The sequence below is a fragment of the Bactrocera oleae genome, chromosome 2, assembly GCF_042242935.1.
Source record: "Bactrocera oleae isolate idBacOlea1 chromosome 2, idBacOlea1, whole genome shotgun sequence".
Taxonomy (NCBI): Eukaryota; Metazoa; Arthropoda; class Insecta; order Diptera; family Tephritidae; genus Bactrocera; species Bactrocera oleae.
In genome coordinates, this window is record NC_091536.1 from 78,855,226 (window position 1) to 78,875,253 (window position 20,028).

Genomic DNA, 20,028 nt, shown 5'->3' on the forward strand with positions numbered 1-20,028 from the left:
GCTCTTAGTCTTTTAGTTTTTGACATATCGATCTGAAATTTTGCGCACGTTCTTTTATTACACCACGATATCATACATATAGTTGCCATACAAACTAAACTGAACTGATCGGAATGAAGTGCTTGTATGGAGAACTTTTTCATTTGACCAGATATCTTCAAGAAATTTGGCATGAATTATTGCCTAAAGCAACGCTGTAGTCTCCGTAGAAATTCTTCAAATCGAGTCACTATAGCATATAGTTGCCATAAAAACGGACCAATGCAAATCAATTTCTTGTAAGAAACCTTTTGTATTTGTGAAGGGTATTATAGCTTCGGTGTAACCGAATTTAACGTTTTAAAGAAATGCTTTTCCAGCAGAAACTTGTTAGTGATAGTAAGTCGTTCAAAAACAAACTCAATTTAAACTTTTTTTAAATTAACTCAAGCAAGCAATTCATGGGCACATGTTTGACTTTAGTCATTTTTCCTATTACTCAGATCTAGCCAGGAGAAGACAGCGCAACAGATAGATTAAGAAAGGCCATAATGCGAGTTCAGATATCTCACGATGTGTTATGAGTTTGAAGCTGTTTACGTATGCAATTAGCGAAGAAGAAAATAGGGAGAGAGCTGCATACATTGTTCTACCCATAACACATTAAAATATTTTATGCGATTTGAACTTTTGTTGTTGTATTTTGAGTAGATTTTAACTTATTGTTCATATGTCACTCAACTGGTTTGGTGGTTTTAGGATATGTCATTAATACAATCTGCTAGTTAATAAAATCAATAAATAAATCTCTTTCAATGATCGGTATATGTTATTATTAAGAAACGTAAATATGTAAAATATATAAATTTTCAAATAAAAAAATGATAAATAAAGAGCACCACGAAAATAACAAATTAATTAACTATATTCTCTGTTGGAATATGGCAACCTTCTTTACGAAGTTCTATTGATGGAAACGTGTTGCCAGTTTGTCTGCGCCGAGAAGGTAGCCTAACTAGGTAACCCTATACAGAACTTCTGTCCCTTAGTTGTTTGCGCTTCTTAGCTTGTAAATGTGCTGTGGTAAACATTAATAAATCCGTTCAAGGTCTCCCGGGTTTAAAATTACAGACTTCAGTTAACAACAAAATATTATATAAATTATGCAATTTACACAAAACACGCTATACATTGTTACGGAATTCATTATTTCATTAAACGGACGTGACCAAATAAATATACATACATATATAATATTATATTATATATATACATACCTATATCATACAACGTTTTACAAATATACACACGTTGATAACAAAAGCGTTCTCAAAAAATAAATAAAAAAATTAAATACAATAAAATCCCCAAAACGGTTTCTGTCCAACATTTATAACATACATATTTATGTTTACCGGTTTGTCGTACTAACGCAATACAGCACTACACTTCATCACCAATTAACTCTGTATCTAACTGCCAATATGTTGCTGCTTTTACAACAAAGCGTGCACCTGCGCCGTTGATACGAGCACCTTACAATTTGAATGTAAACAAACAGCACGTGGAAACAGACCAAACTAAGCGACAACAACACACTGCGGAGAACTCAATATGTTAGCAAGAGAGTGAGAGAGCTGCACACATTGTAAGCTTTGTTGAAGATCACCTGTTGTAGTTGCCTCTTTATGAACGTGTTTTCTTGAAAATTTGTGCGTATAAAACGAGCATTTAACTTTAGAATAAAGCATTGGTAGTATGGTCGCAACGTTTCGTTAAGTGTCGCTTAAGCGTTAGATTGTCGTATGATTACTGTCACAGCGATCACGGCGTATAAACAACTTTTTCGAGTGATTGCCACATGCGCTCACAGCCACACATGCGCTCATGCATTGTCCATTCACGATTACAGAAATAGACTGCAATTTTGTTAGTCTGCATTAGTAATTACGGGTATTTGTGCAATACTTGCATGAAACTTTTCCGGATTTTGTCTATAAATGAAGTAAAATTCATGAGATACTTAATTTGGTCTTTCGTCGAGTTTGAATTTGAGTTTGAGTAATTATTTGGAAACTTGCTAATAACTGACATTTAAAACTTCGAAGCAGGTTGGAATTTAGGTGAACTCTGTTGGTTATTATTCTCATTTAAAAAAGTGTGCCGTTTTTAGTTTAGAGATCGAGCATTTGAATGAAGCAAGTGCATGGCATTAAAAGTCTACAATGCTGTCAATATACCGCTCTTGCAAGAATAGAAAACCTTGACAAGAAAAATTATGTTTTAAATTTTTGAAATAATATATTTTAACTTTTCTGTAATTAAAAGTATTAATATAATAGTATTAATTTAATATTGAAGTTTTTTATCATTACTCTACTATTTTGAGAACATTAGCTTATGAATAACTTTCCGTAAACTATATATAAGCGTCCAAGATTCTAAAAACCTAGGTATTGATTATGAAAATAATATCATTGAAAACTACATATTATCTGTCATCTTCTTAATATTAGTTCTTGAAATGTCAGCTTCCAATCGTATAACCGTTAATCTCCTGTAAATACAGCTCTCTTCTTTCTCACAGTCTCTTCATCTCTCAAGGAGAGTTTATGGAAGATAATATTGTGAAGCGGCAATGTTTCGGTTTGTAGAAATTTTATCGAACATTTTATCTCAAGTGTTAAGCCCATTAATAAAATGAAAACATAGTAGATTTGGATAAAATGACATATCTATATATTAAAAAGATGAATAATACATTTTCAAAGTCTGGTAACCCTATAATTATGAAGAACATAGAAAAGAGACGTTATAGTTTTGAAGGGTTGCCAGCCTTGAGCTGCGAGAAATACTAAAAATAACTGTGACAACTAGTTTATATAAATTAGTAAGAATATTAAAGCGTATTTTAATTGGTTTTGAATAATAACATTAAAAATTTTATGCACGGTTTTGTTTTGATTTAATATTTAATTGTATTGAATTGAATATCAATAACATTTACATAACAATGACCCAAATAAAGAATTATAAAATGTACGAAAGTTGATTACTGAAGTTAATATACATTTATAACTGACAATTGTTATTATTATTTCAAATCATTTTTTCTAATTTGTTCTAGCATGTTTATGGTATTAAATTGAAAGGTATAAATGCTTGAATTGCGATTGTCAAATTAGTATCACTGTAAGCTTTACTATTTCCTCATCTATTGCTTTTGCATTTTGCTAAGTTTTTTCTATCATAAGCTCAAATCGGAACCTAATATTTTATACTTTGAATAAGAAAGCTTGTAACAACGGCGTTTAAAGCAACGGGAAGGAAACCTTACAAAGGAAACTCCATAGAGTATATATGTACATATAATATATGATCAGCGTGACGAGCTGAGTCGATTTAGCAATGCCCGTCAATCTGTCGGTCCTCAGTTTTGATTTTATTTAAATTTTACTCACGTCCTTTTCTGCCCAAGAATCTACTCAATTGTTGGAATCGCCGATATCGGACCATTGTAGCATATAGCTGTCATACAAACTGACCGATTCATATAAAGTTCATGTATGGAAAACTTTCTTATTTGATATGATATCTACCCGAAATCTACCATATCTATAGTATATAACTGATAATGTCAGGTGTTTATGCAATTTTTTCTTTGATCTCTAAATAGCAGATCGAGTCTTTAGAGAGTAGAAGATCTGCACATTATAACGTTCTAATTCGGGTAAAAAAGTATCGATCAATGGTTAGAGTTACTGTAAATTGCGACTTCACCAAACCATGTTTATATTATGTATTTTATTAATTAATTCCGTTTAATTTGCTAGCTTTAGATGAAATCCATTGTGTCGCAGATGTTTTAACACAATTTTATTTTAGTACTTTTTGTCGATTCTAATTTATTCTTTTGAGTTTTTTCGCCAAGTGCAAGCACTGCATTCTTCACGAAGCTGCATGGCCATACCGAGGACTAATAACTTTTCAGTTGGAACGCGACTTTTGCGGAAGTGATCGCTGAAGGTGGCAGAAATCCCATCTATGCAAATTAATAATTTAACAACAAAAAGAGCGCATAAATAAAGTAAATAAAAAAGAGAGGAAAAAAACCGAAAACGCAAACTTGAATATTTTGGATTCTTCTCAAAATTGTCTCATATTTAATTCGCACATACATACATACATATATTATGTACATGTTTAGGTTTAATATTTCGCACTTGCCTGTTGTCGGAAACCTCAGCTTGACACTCACTGTCACTGCCAAGATCAAAGCCTCAGTGACTTTAGCTTCGCCAGCTAGTCGGCAGTCACATGCAATGCGACAATTTCATCTGCTTAGTACAGCTATAAGCAACAACAGCAGCAAAAGACAGCAAGTGGGTCAAGTTGGTTATAGGTAATAAGAATTTTTTTTGGTTTTTCGCATAAATTTACCCGAAATATATGCATAAAAATATATATATTTAGCAAAAAGGTAAACGTGAAAACTTTTATTTGCCAACAGACACAACCGCTGCAAATAGCACAAATATGGGCGGGGGCATTTTCCTTGAGCGGTTGCCTAAATACGGGTATATTCTCGAGATTATATAATTCTGGTCTATGCGTAAATTCATGGTTGCTGTTGTTGCGTTGTTCTTGCATTCCTTTGTTGTGCAGCAGCAGCGCTGGGTCAACTTTAAGCCGTGTCTTATTTTCTTTTGTTTAAATTTCTTGAGATTCCCTTAATGGAATATTTCGATTTATCAAAAACGTGATCTTTTCCGGTTTCGAATCCTCTACTCTTTTCCCCTGATACTTCGATTACATTATTATGCTGTGATCACCTTTATCGCAACGAAACGCAGTCATTCAAGCGGATGCTACACGCATTGCTACGACAGCGTAGGTAATCACAGCGAGCACAACAACACAGAGTTAACATGCGAAAGAAAAAAAGGCCTCGCAATTTGCTATGAACTTGAACTTCATTGAATCGAAAATGGCAAGAAACGCTTAAAAGACGAGACATAAAGGCTGTTGTTCACAATAGTACATTTGTACTTATCTGGAATTACACATTTTGTCCGTCCACTAAAAGAGTTGTCGCAATAAAAACTCTTGCATGGGTTATTTCTTTTTTTAAATGGAAAGTTTTGCATACAGATTGCGTAAGCATTTCGGTTATCCCAGTTTTCTACGGAACTGGTTCGGTAATCAGTGACTACTATAATTCTTTTCAAGTTTTAAATGAATTGATTTTCTTGTACACGGAAGCATATTTAGAGCAAGAAAGGGATTATTTATTGAGAATTTTATTGCGAGATTCAAAGCCACATTTGTTCTAAGTGCTTTTTGAGTAAGAATGAGTCATGAAACTGTTGAAGAGAAGAAAAGGAGAAGTGTTGGTGATCGCAAACTTCAACTTGTGATAAATAGAAGTGAAAGTTGAAACAAATTTAGAGAAAATGAGCTTTTTAAAAATTTTTTCTCTAAAAACTTCAGAAACGGTTTTGTTTTTTGTTATGGAACTAAGGGTTTATAAAGATTTCTAGGAGTTCAAAAATAGCCCAAATTGTAGATGAAAGCAAAAAATCTACAAGAAAAAAAAACTTCGGTTGCACCGGAACTATAACACGCTTCACAAATACAAAAGATTCCATATAAGAGTGCTCCGATGTAAATAATTTCTTTGAAGACTGCACCATTGCTTTAGGCTATAATCCCTGCCAAATTTTGGCAAGATATCTCGTCAAATTAAAAATTTTTCCATACAGGCACTTCATTTTCGGTCGTTTAGTTTGTATGACAGCTACATATATTCTATAGTGAGCAGTTTCTTAGGGAGACGTGTGAGGAGAAGTGTCCAAAATTTCAGATTGATAACTCATACATTGAGGGACACACAGACATGGACATGGCTAGATCGATCAATAATAATTCAGATAAAGGTACGGAAATATCAGGAGATGAAAAATGTCCTCAGACGAAGTGAAATTACGAATTTTTGCCCAAAAATATACTTCAATGACATGTCGAGGGTTAACTACAGGAAGCGAAATCCCACAAGGCATTAGGTTAAGTAATTACGTTCACAGCTAAACAGCGATTAAGTTAGCATTGCCTACGAAAGGCTAAGCCGATCCTTTGTTTACTGCAGTCTACAGCGTGAACTTTTGACTCATTCATGATTTTCATTGAATCCGAATATTGTCTTAACCCTTCTCATTGTTTCAATTTGCTGCTTTTTGCTGCACAAGTTTACATAAATACCAATTTGTGTGCATAAATATTTATTTTGGACGTGCATTGTTGGCCTTTGCTTGTCACATAGCCACAATCGACAATCAAGTGCTTCATTGTCGAAAAGCAGTTCATTGTCAAAAATCTTTGAATGCGCTTTTATTGCAGCCCAGTCGCATCTGAATCGTAAAATTACTCTTACAACATACATATTTATGCGTATACTCGTACATACCTATATAGTAGATAAATACAGACAGACAGCAGCTTCAAAGCAAGAGCAAACATGTATATGTGAACGTATAATTTTCTTAGCTTTAAAATTTAGTCAGTCATGTCTGCAACATGTCAACATATGCATGCATATAAGTATATACTGCATTGTTTACAGTGTCATGCTTAAAAAGTGCAACATTATAAACTATAATTATGTGTTGCAGTTTGAAAGTTTTACTATAGTTACATGGACGTAATATTCAGTGTATAGGTTCCTTTCACATTTCTAGCCTTGTGCATTTCTCGTTTTGTTGGGTGTCATCTGAAGTTACCACCTAAAAATTTGACACTTTAGTAATAACGCACTAAGATTCTTTTCACGTATGTAATGTGCTAGAGCGGCTAGCAGTGACTTTAAAAATTTAACTTATTAGACAGAACTAAAATGATAATATGCCGAGCATTCATTATTATTCTACATTATACGGTACAACAATTTTTTGTGTCGTTGACCGACGAGTCCTGTCCGTGGCAAATTGAATATATTGTTTTCAGGGTATAAGAAACGGGCAAATGAAGCAAAGGCAATAGATGTAAGGTGTATATATTAAAAATAATAAAGTATTACTCTTCTAGAACTTTTATTAGATATTAAACTCGAAAAAAATATATGTACATTAAAATATCTATAGTATATATATTTAGACTAAAAACTTAATACTGATTGTACAAATGCTGCAATTATATTACACACTACAGTAGGTTTTAACTGTCGCATAAATAAATTGAATTACAACAATTAAACAGCTGAACTTCTTTGATTTGGAGCAATAATATGAAGTAATTGAAGTTTTTTCACTGACCAATTTAGGAATGTTTATATGTAAAATACTTGAAACTGAAAATCCATTGTTCCAGCTAAAACATGAGCAATAAGCTAGATTGCCTGTTCGCTGACCACAATGACCGCTTTGTCGACAGTTACTTTGAAGTTACAAAAACAAAACAAAAATTAAAATACAATATTTACAACAATATGCTATAACTATCTGTCGTGTGTTTATTTACTTTATTTATTTTCCGACTTAGCCTACAAGTGAATAGTTAAATTCACATATTGAGGAATATCTTTACAATACATCACGGTGTCATGTTCAAGGAACTTTCTGTCGCAAGCCAATCACCTGCGAAGGTGCATATAAACCAAGTTGCAAATGATCACGTTTGTTTATGCCTTTGCACATAGATATATATGTACATACCATACATATTTACATTTTCATATTTATACATTGCTTTGATTGTTTTTGGCGCTAGGCAGCTAGGTTTATTAAATAGAAAAGTGTTTAAGCCCTTAAGCCTCTAAGTTTAAAAAGGTGTAAACAATTATAAAGTTCTTTACCCGTTTGTCAGACTCTTGATTGGCTGCTGAAGGTTATTGATAGACTTTGAAAAATTATCTATTGAACATGTAATATTATTGTTGCTCAAATATTGTATTGTTTTCTGCATTAAGAATATGATTTTGAAAAGAGTAAACATCTCAATCTTGCATAATTTGAATATTCAACGCTTTCAGTAAGCTTTTGCATAATTGCGCATTATCTAAATTCAGTTAAGTCAATAATGTTTATATGATTAAGCTATAAATATCCGATAACAATAACGTCATGACGTTTACAATTATGGCAGATGAAGCATCGAGCTGCATTTCTAAATGTGATGTGAGCCTTTTAGTCAGCTTTGAAAAAACATTTTTTCTATGATATTAAACTTTTAACCGGTCTTATGTGAATGCTAAATCTAATAGTGACTTTTTATATCCTGAACAGGGTATATTAAGTTTGCCATGAAATTTGCAAATCCCAGAAGCCAACTGAGTTGATATATCTGTGTCTGTCTGTATATACAAAAACTAGTCGCTCAATTTTTGATATCGTCAGAAATATATAATAAATATATCGGAAACGTCGGAGACCCTATAAAATATATACATAAATGATCAGCATGATCCTAGCCATGATCGTCTGTCTGTATATATACGAACTAGTCCCTCAGTTTTAGAGCTATCGATCTGAAATTTTGCACCTGTCCTTTCCTCATTTGTCGGAACGGCCGATATCGGACCACTACAACATGTAGCTGCCATACAAACTGAACAATCGGAATCAAGCGCTTGTATGGAAAACTCTTTCATTTGACGTAGTATCTTCACGAAATTTGGCATGGATTATTGTTTAAGGCAATAATGCAATTTCCGAAGAAATTTTATTGATCCGATGACCATAGCATATAGTTGCCATATTAACTGAACGATTGGAATAAAATGGCAGAAATGGAATCACTAAAGAAAATGTTTAGATTGGGTCACTATATCATATATCTGCCATATTAACTGAATGGCATGGAAAACTTTTTTATTTGACGAGGTATCTTCACAAAATTTACAACAAAATAGGTAGGTTCTATATTTGTACCGATGTTGAAAAAAGATAGTTCGATAATTTTCCAATAAGACCCCAATAACTTTCTAACAAAACATTCAGTTCAAGCACTCCTCAATACAAATTCATACAAACTACTTTTAATAATGCAAAATTTCTTGCTTCGAGGGTGTCAAAATACTTAAAAGATATTTAGAAAATATTTCCCAACAACAATAACGGTCGTAAATTAACATTGTATATCTAGCTAATATTTTGCTAATTACAAGCGCTAATTGTTAGTGCTTTGATTGTGCTTGTTGGAGCGAAGTTGTTATTCAATTTCATTAATCAGCTACTTGCATTCGCCGTAATGAATTTGTGAGACAAACTTTGATGCTGACGGCGGCGCTGCTGTCGATTGTCTGACAATCGGAAAGCCAGCGGCAGCAATGATTGTTGCTTGTTCGATGTTTAATGCGTTTTTGCTGTTGTTACTGCCGCTGCCAATGCTCTAATAGCCATTGTTATGGCCATTGTTGGCGCTATCATGTACCCTCGATTGGTGTTGCTGACATCGGTCCGGCGTTTTCATATCTACACACATACATATGTATATGTGTACATACTACACACATAAATACCTTTCTGTATGCATATAGGCAAATAATGTGCGGGTAACATACAATGCGAGTAGTCGCTCGGTTCAATGCTCCGGCTTGCTTATTCGTGCTGCTTGGCATATTACTGCTGTTGTTGTTGCAGTCTAATTTATTTACTTTATTTATTTTTGTTACAGGTGACGTTTAGCGATTGTTTTGCATCAATAGCTGTTGTTTGTACTGCTTTTATTATTTTATCTATAGTTCATTTCGTATGGATGGCGATTTTTATTTAAATTTGAGTTTTTTTGATTTGTGTTTCTTTCTTTTGATTTGTGTTGTTTCTTGTTTAGCTTGTGAATAATTTTAATTTTGCAAAATAGTGTGGCTACATAAAATTTGTTTTTACACTTAAATAGCAAATCGGTTTAGCTCGATCTTTGGACCCATAGTTGCAATAACTATGTAGCCCAATCTCTTGTGGTGAATTTCATTGTCATGGTCACTGTCACAGGTGTTACGTGTGTCACATACATGTGTATGTATTTATATTTAAGTGTTTAAGGAAGGCAGGAAGGAAGGTAAAAATAATATTTGGAGAGATCTCGGTTCAGAGCATAAAGATAAGATCTCTTCATAACCCACTGTGCATGATAACCAGGGTTAATTCTAACGATTCAAAAACAGGAAATTTAATAGTCAAAATCTGATCTTTGTATAAGATAAACATTTTATATTTTAAAGAAATTGGCGAGACCTAGAAACCTACTACTATAAATGTTAAAACATAAACTTGATCGCTATATACCATTGAAATGAGATGAAAACGAAGAAACTTATATACTGAAATTAATAATGAGTAATCGAGTTACTGGCCGGTGAAGTGAGCGCTGAAAAAAAAAACGATAATTCGTGGTTGACACGATTCCAATCCTTGTAGTGATCTAAAGTGTTATCATTTCGAGGTGTCCTACTTTTATAAAGAAAAAAACACAGACAATTAAATTTTAATGGTTAATGCTTATTATCATTCGAAAGAACATTATTTGGCAATTACTTTTTGAAGATTATCTACGTCTCAGATGGTCCATCCGTTCAGACAAATTTTCGATGACTCGTTCGAGCATTTCGACTGGTAACTAGCGAATTACACGTGTGATGTTTTGCTTTACATCGCAAAACTTTAGACTTTACATATCCCCACAGGAAAAAGTCTAACGGTGTGATATCACACGATCTTGGTTGACAATCGACCGGCCCAAAATGTAAAACAAACAAATAGAAAAAATTCTTCATAAGTAAAGATGTCGCTTTGTCAAAGAAAAAAATAAAAAATCACAAAATGGCATGGACTTGAAAAAAAAATTTTTTTACTCCCTTTTTAAGGTTGCGAATTTTTTAAAAATGTTTAAAATTAAAATTTTCCAAAATTCGAAATTACTTAGGACGCAATCTTTCGGAAAGAAATAGAAACATTTATGTTGCACATACGTGTGTACATTTTTACATTACTAATTAATTTTCTACACTTTCGGAAATATATTTACATATGTATATATGAATATGTGGGATAAGCAAAATATCGTGTTTCAACTCTTTCCATTGAATATAATTTCGATTGTTATTAGAAAATATTTTTTCCAATGCGCTTTATATTAACTTTTGACTATGAGTACATATAATTGAGTATTAGTCATCGATGCTTAGTTTGTTATCGAGGATATCACGCTATTTCAAAAAAAAAAAAACTACCCATATGTGATTAAATTGTTAACCGCCTTTTTTCCCACACAATGAACACTATGTGTTGAAATATGTGTTGAATGTTATTAGCAATCGTTTTATTACAAGACAGGGGACTCATTTGTTATTAAATAGAGTAAAATATTAGTACATTTAAACTCAATGCGTAACCTAAGAACCTTTGAAGTGACTATAAATTAGGCTTTATTTGCAATTTAAAATTTTAAACCGTCAGCAATTTAAAAATTTTGCCTTTTTACTTTATTTCAGGGATACTCAAATTGTCGAGTGTTGGTATTGCGCTGATAATTGTGGCGGTTCTGATGATGGCGATTGATCCACTACAGTTAATAATCGATAATGTAATAAAAAAATACAAAAAAAAATCCACTATAGCAGCACAATTAGTAGCACGTATTCTTTACATTTATTTTTCATTACAACTTTCATATGCAAATTATAAATTTGCCGAATATTTTTATTTACAGCAATTGACCCTGAAAACCGGCACGCTGCTGTATAATTTGTGGCTGAAGCCACCGCTTGAAGTATTCATCAGTGTGTATATGTTCAATGTCACCAATGTGGAAGCGTTCATGAGCGGACAGGACAGCAAGTTGAAGTTGGTCGAGGTGGGTCCGTATGTGTATCAGGAGGTACTGGAGAACCAAAATGTCTTATTTAATATTAACAAAACCGTAACATTCACGCCAAAACGGTCTGTACGATTTGTACGTGAACGTTCTGTGGGTGATCCGACAATCGATAAGATAATGGCGCCGAATATACCCTACTTGGGTGTGATGTCTGCGGCGTCAGATTACTCTATATTCGCTATAATGGCGGTGAATGCTTTGACAAAGAAGTTCAATTCTAAGCCGATGCTAGAGCTGAGTGTACATGATTATCTCTGGGGTTATGAGGATCCAATAGTGCATTTAGCATCGAAGGTGGTGCCAAGCGTCATACACTTTCAACGCTTTGGCTTAATGGAGCGTGTAAGTGACGCATAGAAACACAATTTTCCTAGTTTAACTTCCAAACTAATCCTTCAATCGTTGTAGATGTTCGACGAAGGTCATAATGTGGTCACCATGAATTTACCCAAAAAATTGCAAGCGAAGGATAATGTTGAAGTTGAGACAGATCGTGACTTCTCCATCGACAATTGGAACGGCAAGACAGGTTTCAAAAACTGGGACTATAATGAGGAACGCAGGTAAGTTTGCTTATTTCTCTCAATGAGTCGCATCTAGGAGCTTATGATTTCCATAACTGATTTTAGCACGAGTAATACACCTTGCAACACGCTACGTGGTACATATGACGGCACTCTCTTTCCGCGCAACATCCATAAAGGCGAAACATTTCGGGTGTACCGGAAGGCTTTCTGTCGCAGTCTACCCATACAGTACTCACATTCTGAAACCGTTAATGGCTTCAAAGGCTATAAATTCAAATTGAAGGAAAATGCTTTCGATAGCGATCTCGGCGACTCAGAGACATCTTGCTATTGCAAGAACAAGCGTTGCTTGAAGAAAGGACTTGGCAATATTGCGCCTTGCTACTACAGTAAGAAACAATTTAATAAATCTAGTAAACTTGCAATTAATCAAAACTATATTTGTAAATTAGATATACCGCTGGCCGTTTCATTTCCTCACTTTTTCAACGGTGAACCGAGTTTGTTGGATAATATTGAAGGTCTGCATCCAGATAAGGATAGACACGGTACAGATATAATTATACAACCGGTGAGTGTGAACTATTTAAAAAACATTTATAAAGAGTGGATTAATACTATTAGGGCAGAGTTTTATTGTTACTTTTCTTGTTTGATTTCTCAGATGTTCAAACATACTATAAATACCTCAACTGAATTTTTAGTTCGGGTGGCAGGGACGAATTTCATATTGTTTTCCCCTCCAGGTACACAAACCACTTTAACCTGCTAAATGTTGCTGTATTCTAATTCTTAAATCATTAGATAGTTAAATCTAGTCACATAAAGTCGAAATGGCTATAGTCTCTTTTGGAGCGTGGCGATTAACCGCCCATTTAGTATAGTTTTGCTATCTACCTCGTTAAAATTTCTATCTGTACCTCGTTAAATATTTATACTATTCAAGTCAAGAAATAAATTTACAAGTAAATTATAAAAATACTTTTAACTTTAGATTGTAAAATAGATCATAAAAAACTTTAATTAATTTTTTCCAGCAACTCGGTATACCTATGAGAGTGCGTTCGCGCTTTCAGATAAACTTACTAATGGGAAATGTCAAATTTAATCGAGATGTATCGCAGTTTAAGAATATGGCATTGCCTATATTTTGGATTGAGATGGTAAAATTTGTTGATATTGTATAAAGTAACAGTTCTTTAACTACTATTTTTCTTCTAGGGCGTTGAAGATCTCACACCCGGCGTTAAAATATTGCTCACTTTACTATTTCGTGTCTGCCCGTGCTTACAGTTAGGGCTAGTTATAACGTTCATCGCGAGCGGAGTATATTTGGTGAGCAGTGCTTTATTGTATTGCTTTTGGGCGCCAACAGCTTGGAAAACCATGAATGCGACCATGGAGCAGGCAATGAATGCTGAAGCCGGCCTCAAAGCAAATGTGGGCTTCTTGCCATTGTTAAAGCAGCCGACAATAGTGGAAATGAAGAAGTTGCCGAAACAATCCAAAGCGGTGAATCAAAAAAAGCCTGATTACGATGTGTCGCTGCTGCCCCTGCACCGAGGTGTGGTGGCGTAGTGCCAAGTCAGAAAAGGCCTCCAGCAAACTTCCAACTGTGATATTCAAATTTAAGCGTAGATTTTATACCTTTTTATCTCGTAAATTATGCATTAGATTTCTAGCAGGGACTAACTAATTAACACTATACAGTTTATCTATTTATAATTGACTATTAATTATAATAAGCGACATTTTTGTATTCTACGATATTTCTATAAATTATTTAACAGTTACTTAGACTTAAGTTTCTTTTAGTTAGTTTACTCGAACAAATAATACAAGTACAATTTCAAAAAGAGTCTCGCATTTTCATTTTCTTACTTATGGTACTTTAATAACTAGTATTTACATATAATTATGCATATATATTATATAATAAAAGTATATATGTATGTATATACATAGGTACATAAGCAGGCTAAAGCTGTTCTTGGCTACTCTTTCGCTATAGTGTCTTGGATCCATTTCATGTAGTATGAAATACGCACATAAACATCTGGGAAGCCCTCCATGGCACAGCCCGAGCCGAACGATGTTATCCCGGCCAAGAGCCATGGTCCGCTTTTGCTGAGCCTACACTGCAGCGGGCCACCTGAGTCACCCTGTAGTGTATCAAAAGCAATATATTATGAATGTTTCTTCAATTTCGTTCTAAAATTTACCACACAAGTACCGCCTTTGCCGTTCAGCTTACCGGCGCACAAGTGGCCACGGTGGATCTTCACGAAACTGCCATACGCCGCTCTGCATCTACAGTTTTACAGAAATTAGTCAGTTTTATAAAAAAACATACAGCCTTAATCTAGACTTACCTCTCGCTGTTGTGCAGCGGTACTCGTGTTTTCAGCAGCACATTCGTTAGGTCACTGCTGACATTTGATTTACCCCAACCCGTCGCTACACAGTCACTGTAAGGCAGATCTTTGTAGTCTTCTAGCTCTTCGCCATCCGTCCAGTAGTGCTTGCGTGAATCTGCACTACCCTCGTATTCTCGATAGTTTCCTTGCACTTTCATGAGTTTGTCATTTCGTCGGTGTGTCGAATGTAGCATGCGTCCATGCCGTTGCATGTCTGTCTGCTTCAAGCGACTAAGTATTTTCGTGTTCATTAGTTCACGCATACTGGGCAGCGTTACGTTTCGATTGCGTCGCACCTTTTGCACGCTACGTAGGAAATTATCATTCAAATCTGGCACTCCTGAGAGTCCCGGCTCCAAAGGATCTTCTGGTTCACCTTCGGCAACTATCTCTTCGTCACTGCTTGGCAAGTTTATTTCCGACAGCGACTGCTCATTGAATGCGAATGGCAGACATATTACACGAATGTTGGAGGTTTTTGCCAGATTAGCTGGACTAGAGAGCTTTAAGAGCGCGAGATCATGCCGAAAGTTATGGTAACGTTTATGTAGTATGATTTTGTCGACTGGAACGCGTTGTTCATAACCGGACTCTTCGAGCCGATTGTGATCACCTAGTACGACGGTCCACAGCAGCGGTATAGGTAGGTTGAAGAGATCGCTGTAAGGACAAGGTCGAAAAAAGTGAATCATAAACTGGGAAATATTTAAGAATGTCACTTTACTCACTTATGTATGCAATGTGCTGCGGAAAGTATCCAATATGGATGAATAAGTACGCCGCCGCACCAGTGGCCTAAAAAGCCCATTGATGGGTGCAGAAGCTCGAGTGATGCTTGCCATGGATATTGCCCATCTTTTGTTGGAGCACCAGAAATTATGCGAGCAGTACGATTAACTTGTTGTTGTGTTTCCTGAGCTGAGTCTGCTGCTGTTGCGGCGCGTGGTTCACGCCGACTGGAGCGCGATCCGCAACCTACTTATGAAAAAAACCCTTATATAATATACTCGTGTGGTAAATAGAAGTCTTAAGTTTAACAAATCTGGAAGCAGAATGCAAAACTTAAAACCGTTAAAATAAAGACTGAAAAGCCCTCATCGTGTTTTTTCTTTTTTATTGAAAGAGCCCTTAGGTAGCATAAGTTTGTCCGAGAAGTAATCAGATATACAATGGATATTGCTAACTACTTACTTGGAGCTTTATAAAGACTCAACGTTATATCAAAAAGTGTTTAACATAGGTCTTTTGTGTGTTGTTAGAACGTTAGCTGACTGTGTTATATCAAGCTTATCAACTATCGGACCCGGTCTAACCTTAGGGTAGTTTACGAAATTTTCTAATACAATTTTTAACTGGAAATTTTCCATTTTACCCTCAACTGAAATTATTTTCTAGATCAATAAATAGGAAGCTTACGAACCTAAAAAAATATTATATACCTATATATAGGATAACTTTTGTTATATTTTATATTTGAGTTAATGTTGAATACAGAGGAAGATATTTATTATTCGTGCGATTTCAGTCTCCATAAATAAGCCACGACTCGAGAAAATATTTAGATACATACTTTGATGAAATTGGGTTCAAACGAGTAGTTAGGATCAGAGCATTTTGAAGTGATAAATTAGATTTACGCATACTTTCAAAACGAAAAAATCAGACGATGTTCAAAAGCACTCCTATAATAAGTCGCTAAATACGAGAAAGGTCAAATTCAAGAAATGATATGGCAAGAAAATAGATGAGAAATATTTCAGTATACGTTATGCATTACAGTGGAAATTTTTTTTTTTTGCTTAGATTGAGGGTAAAATGTGTAGATTATAAAAAAAGGAAATTTTTGGACACAAAAAAAATTTTTTTTTAACATCTAGGCCCACTCACTTTTAAAATAAATTTAGACGTAAAATTTTTTTTTGCACAAAAAAAAAATTTTTTTTGGTTTAAACTCTTCACATTTATATAAAAATTAGCGAATTTGACGGTTTTTGACTGAAAATTTATTTTAACGCTTAAGATAAGCATAAGAATTTTTTTTAAACTCCAATAATGACCACAATATTTTAAGTTGATAACTTTTAATTGGCCAGAAAGAGGACTTTCCACAGCTTCTAGAACACTTTAAAAGTGAGTGTTAAAAAAATTTTTTTTTGTCCAAAATAGGGGTTTAAAAATCGGGTTTCGTTTTTATTTCAAGAGTTTATAGAAAAACTATTGAAAATACGTTTGCAAAATTTTAATAGAAAATTTCAATCGTTATAAGCCATTAAGGTGAGCCGTTCTCCTTCAGACCCCGAACGAGTTTGTGTCAAAACGACTTCGAAATGGCAACTAAGCTAGTTTCGACCAATTTGAATTCGAAAACTGATAGTTACTTCCTACATTGCGCTCTATTTTAACCCAAATTCGGAGTATCCAGAATATCTTTTTATTTGGCCCAAAAAATGGAAAAACGCCTAAAAATCATGTTTTTGATTTGATCTCTGTAAAAATGTTCAGCTTCACTAAAATAAATTTTATTTTTATACTATAAAAAATGCATGCACATCATTGAGAACACGCTGTCCTAACGCTATTTTAATCCTTAAAGCAAGGAATCTTCATCGTCCCTAAGCGAAGCGGATCGTAATGCATCTGACGAATTAACCGTTATCACTAACTGTGCTCAAATATTTGATAACAAAGGAATCGAGTGTTATTTATGCACTTTTGGAGTTACCTGCACTAAATTGTTGATAATTGAAACTGCGAGTTGTTGCTGCTGCGATTGGCACAAAAATGATGAGACAAAGCAAAAGTGAGCGAGGCAGAAAAAACATCTTTAATCACATTATTCACTGTTTGTTGTATGGACTGCTCACTGGTCGAGTGCCTCCAACATGCGCCGCATTTCCGCATGCAAACGTGTTTTCCTCCACAACGAGCTCCCACGCACGAAGACGCACTGATCGCCTACGCAGCCATTTATGCGACGTTAAACAGGTGTCCAGTCACACTTAACACTCAATTTGCGAACTTTACGAGTATTACCGTTGAATGGCGATGCGGTGTCAAAACAGTCCTTATTTACACAAATTGTAAGCTTTTTATTGGCTCTGCGATTGCGCCACCGGAATTTCAGATGCGGATTTGGTTAGGTGCGCGCGGAATTTCCACTTTCACGTAGTGTACACATGACAAACGAACAAATAGTTATGCGGTGGCGCTGAATGGGCCTTCGAATACCGACTACTAAAATGCCAGGTCGAGATACTTTTCTTTTCGTTGAGGTTTCTTGGTATGCAAATGGCTTCCAACTTTTTATTACATTTATTCAAATGTGTTTTCTACTTTATTATTATGATCTGCCATTTACACTAAATTGTTTTTGTTTTATGTAGTTTCTGTTGAGTGCGCGTGCTAGCGCGTATTTGCTTTTATTCTGCACACTTAATTATTGGTGTAGTTCATAATTGGCGAGCAATGCTAATTCGCTTCTGTGTATAATTCACCGAAAAGTCCATTAATCACTTCCAACAAAGCGCACGAAAAACAGCTGCGGCAGCGCAAGCAGGCGAGCGTAGAAATATTCGAAAGAGACTTGCTTCGCAAAAGTGAACGCGATGATCACAATAGACAAGTGAAAAATATTACTTGCTTTAGTTTTGGCCAAAGTGAGAGGCGCTTATGTAATAAAAGGTCACAGATGGTCGACAGGTGCACCAATTATTATCTGTGCCCATCCCCAGTACCGCAACGGTAACTCTTTCACAAAGCTATAAGTTATACTTATAGGCAACGTGCCTTGGAATTGCCGTTATCCTTGCTGTTCAGTTTAACACGCGCTCGTTTGAAAATGAATTAAAACCATACTGCATTCCGCGGTATACGACTCGCACGCTATCACCACTCAAATGCAACTGCACCAAGCTCCTGTTGCGAACGCGGCCTCGACTACAGCCCCAACGGCGGCGCCGCGCGTTGGCAGAGCCCAACTCTGCAACCAGCGACACTTCCCCCTCCATAGAGCGCATTGTTGGGGTGCCATGAGTGTGGCGCAAGGCCAGTAACATGCTGCCGCTCGCCACCTTTTGTATCGCCTAACATCAGCCGTCTACTCCTCCAACTATCCAACTAGCGCCATACGCGCCGCCGGTGCAAAATGCGAGTGCAAATGAAATGAATGTTGGAAATGGAAATTTTCAATGAAAATAAAAATGAATCGAGAAAAAAATCGACTCAATGATGAAAAGTAACTGCAAAGTAGAATTGAAACAAAAACAATGAAACAATAACATCGCGCGCAAGTCGCTGTGCTAGTGGTCGGTAGTCAAGCAGCCACCCAACCGCGCCGCCATGCGCCAAGGTGGCCAGACTCGGCGCACCCGCTCCGGCGTTGAGTAGCGCATTGCGGTTACTCGATTACTTTCGTTTTCATTTTCCATGTTACGATAGCCGTCGGCTGCCAGTTAATACCAAGCCAAAGCAGCGGTTTTGTAGCCGTCTAATTGCTGTTGTTGTCGTCATTGTATCATTGCTAGCCTTCTAGCGCTAGCTGTTCACGCGGTGGCAACATAAGCCACCATTCAAAGAAAATCATCTCTTCCGCCTCACGGCTGTAGCTGCGCTAATAACAACCACTTCACCACTCTCACTCTCGTTTAGCGCATGCCAGCCGTAAATCGCATCCGCTTGATTGTTGAATGCAACATAAACCGGGAAGTTGTTGTTACCTGTCCGCTTGTTGTTGCTTTTATATTAGAGTTGTTGTAGTTGTAGTTGTTGTCGCGACCATTGGCATTAGTTTTGTCATGTAGGCGGATTGCGGCATCCGTGTACATCAAGAGGTTCGTCGTTTTATTTACTGGCGCCCATCTGGTGTTTTTGGGTTGTGTCTCTCTTTTGGTTGTTACGGCCAATGATAATCTTGTTGAAGTTATTACCGTTGTTGGGCACATAATTACCGTAACTTTTGTTGTTACTTTTGCATTTAACGTTGTTGAATTCGCTGCTATTGTTGCTTTAGTGATGACAGGCACGATGATGGTGTAGTTTATAATGTGAAATGACGAAGATGTTTTGTTGTTTATGATGCTGCACTGTTGGTTGCCGAAGTGTTGAAATTCAACTCATTGAAAGCACAAATATTGTGAAATTTGCGTTACGTTAGCCGTGTGCACACATGTGGTTGTAATTACGAAGTAGCACAATGGATTACACCGCTATCAGCTGATTTATGGGCGCCAATTAATGCG

At 35.7% G+C, this 20,028-nt stretch overlaps 2 protein-coding genes across 4 annotated transcripts; one reads left to right on the plus strand and one right to left on the minus strand.

The window, feature by feature from the left end:
* The first annotated feature begins 993 nt into the window (after positions 1-993).
* On the plus strand, positions 994-14,137 carry LOC106614531 (lysosome membrane protein 2). 2 transcript variants are annotated; one of them, XM_070105764.1, is made up of 8 exons: positions 994-1,691; positions 11,462-11,553; positions 11,680-12,189; positions 12,256-12,410; positions 12,477-12,763; positions 12,827-12,945; positions 13,412-13,537; positions 13,596-14,137. In XM_070105764.1, exons 2-8 carry the CDS (start codon positions 11,515-11,517, stop codon positions 13,950-13,952), a joined length of 1,593 nt encoding a protein of 530 aa, XP_069961865.1. In that variant the 5' UTR covers positions 994-1,691; positions 11,462-11,514; the 3' UTR covers positions 13,953-14,137. The 2 variants fall into 2 exon arrangements, with proteins under 2 accessions (XP_069961865.1, XP_069961866.1); XM_070105765.1 differs by having other exon boundaries at positions 994-1,627.
* Positions 14,138-14,182: 45 nt separating this feature from the next.
* On the minus strand, positions 14,183-18,944 carry LOC106614566 (chymotrypsin-like elastase family member 2A). Of its 2 annotated transcripts, none has more exons than XM_036370851.2 (5): positions 17,514-18,944; positions 15,520-15,769; positions 14,747-15,451; positions 14,597-14,684; positions 14,183-14,536 (listed from the first exon to the last, which is right to left on the minus strand). In XM_036370851.2, the coding sequence occupies exons 1-5, from the start codon at positions 17,611-17,613 to the stop codon at positions 14,369-14,371; spliced, it is 1,311 nt and encodes a 436-aa protein (XP_036226744.2). In that variant the 5' UTR covers positions 17,614-18,944; the 3' UTR covers positions 14,183-14,368. The 2 variants fall into 2 exon arrangements, with proteins under 2 accessions (XP_036226744.2, XP_014085833.2); XM_014230358.3 differs by having other exon boundaries at positions 15,520-15,766; positions 17,514-18,943.
* Between the last annotated feature and the right edge of the window lie 1,084 nt (positions 18,945-20,028).

What these genes read in the sequence shown, in the direction of transcription:
- LOC106614531 (XM_070105764.1), top strand. Translation starts at nt 11,515, where the DNA reads ATGATGGCGATTGATCCACTACAGTTAATAATCGATAAT. An exon ending in TATTGCGCCTTGCTACTACA is followed by an intron (nt 12,764 to 12,826) that starts GTAAGAAACAAT and finishes TTTGTAAATTAG; the next exon opens with ATATACCGCTGGCCGTTTCA. An exon ending in CAGATATAATTATACAACCG is followed by an intron (nt 12,946 to 13,411) that starts GTGAGTGTGAAC and finishes AATTTTTTCCAG; the next exon opens with CAACTCGGTATACCTATGAG.
- LOC106614566 (XM_036370851.2), bottom strand. Translation starts at nt 17,613, where the DNA reads ATGTTTTTTCTGCCTCGCTCACTTTTGCTTTGTCTCATCATTTTTGTG. An exon ending in TTATCAACAATTTAGTGCAG is followed by an intron (nt 15,770 to 17,513) that starts GTAACTCCAAAA and finishes TTTTTTCATAAG; the next exon opens with TAGGTTGCGGATCGCGCTCC. An exon ending in CCGCTGCACAACAGCGAGAG is followed by an intron (nt 14,685 to 14,746) that starts GTAAGTCTAGAT and finishes GTAAAACTGTAG; the next exon opens with ATGCAGAGCGGCGTATGGCA.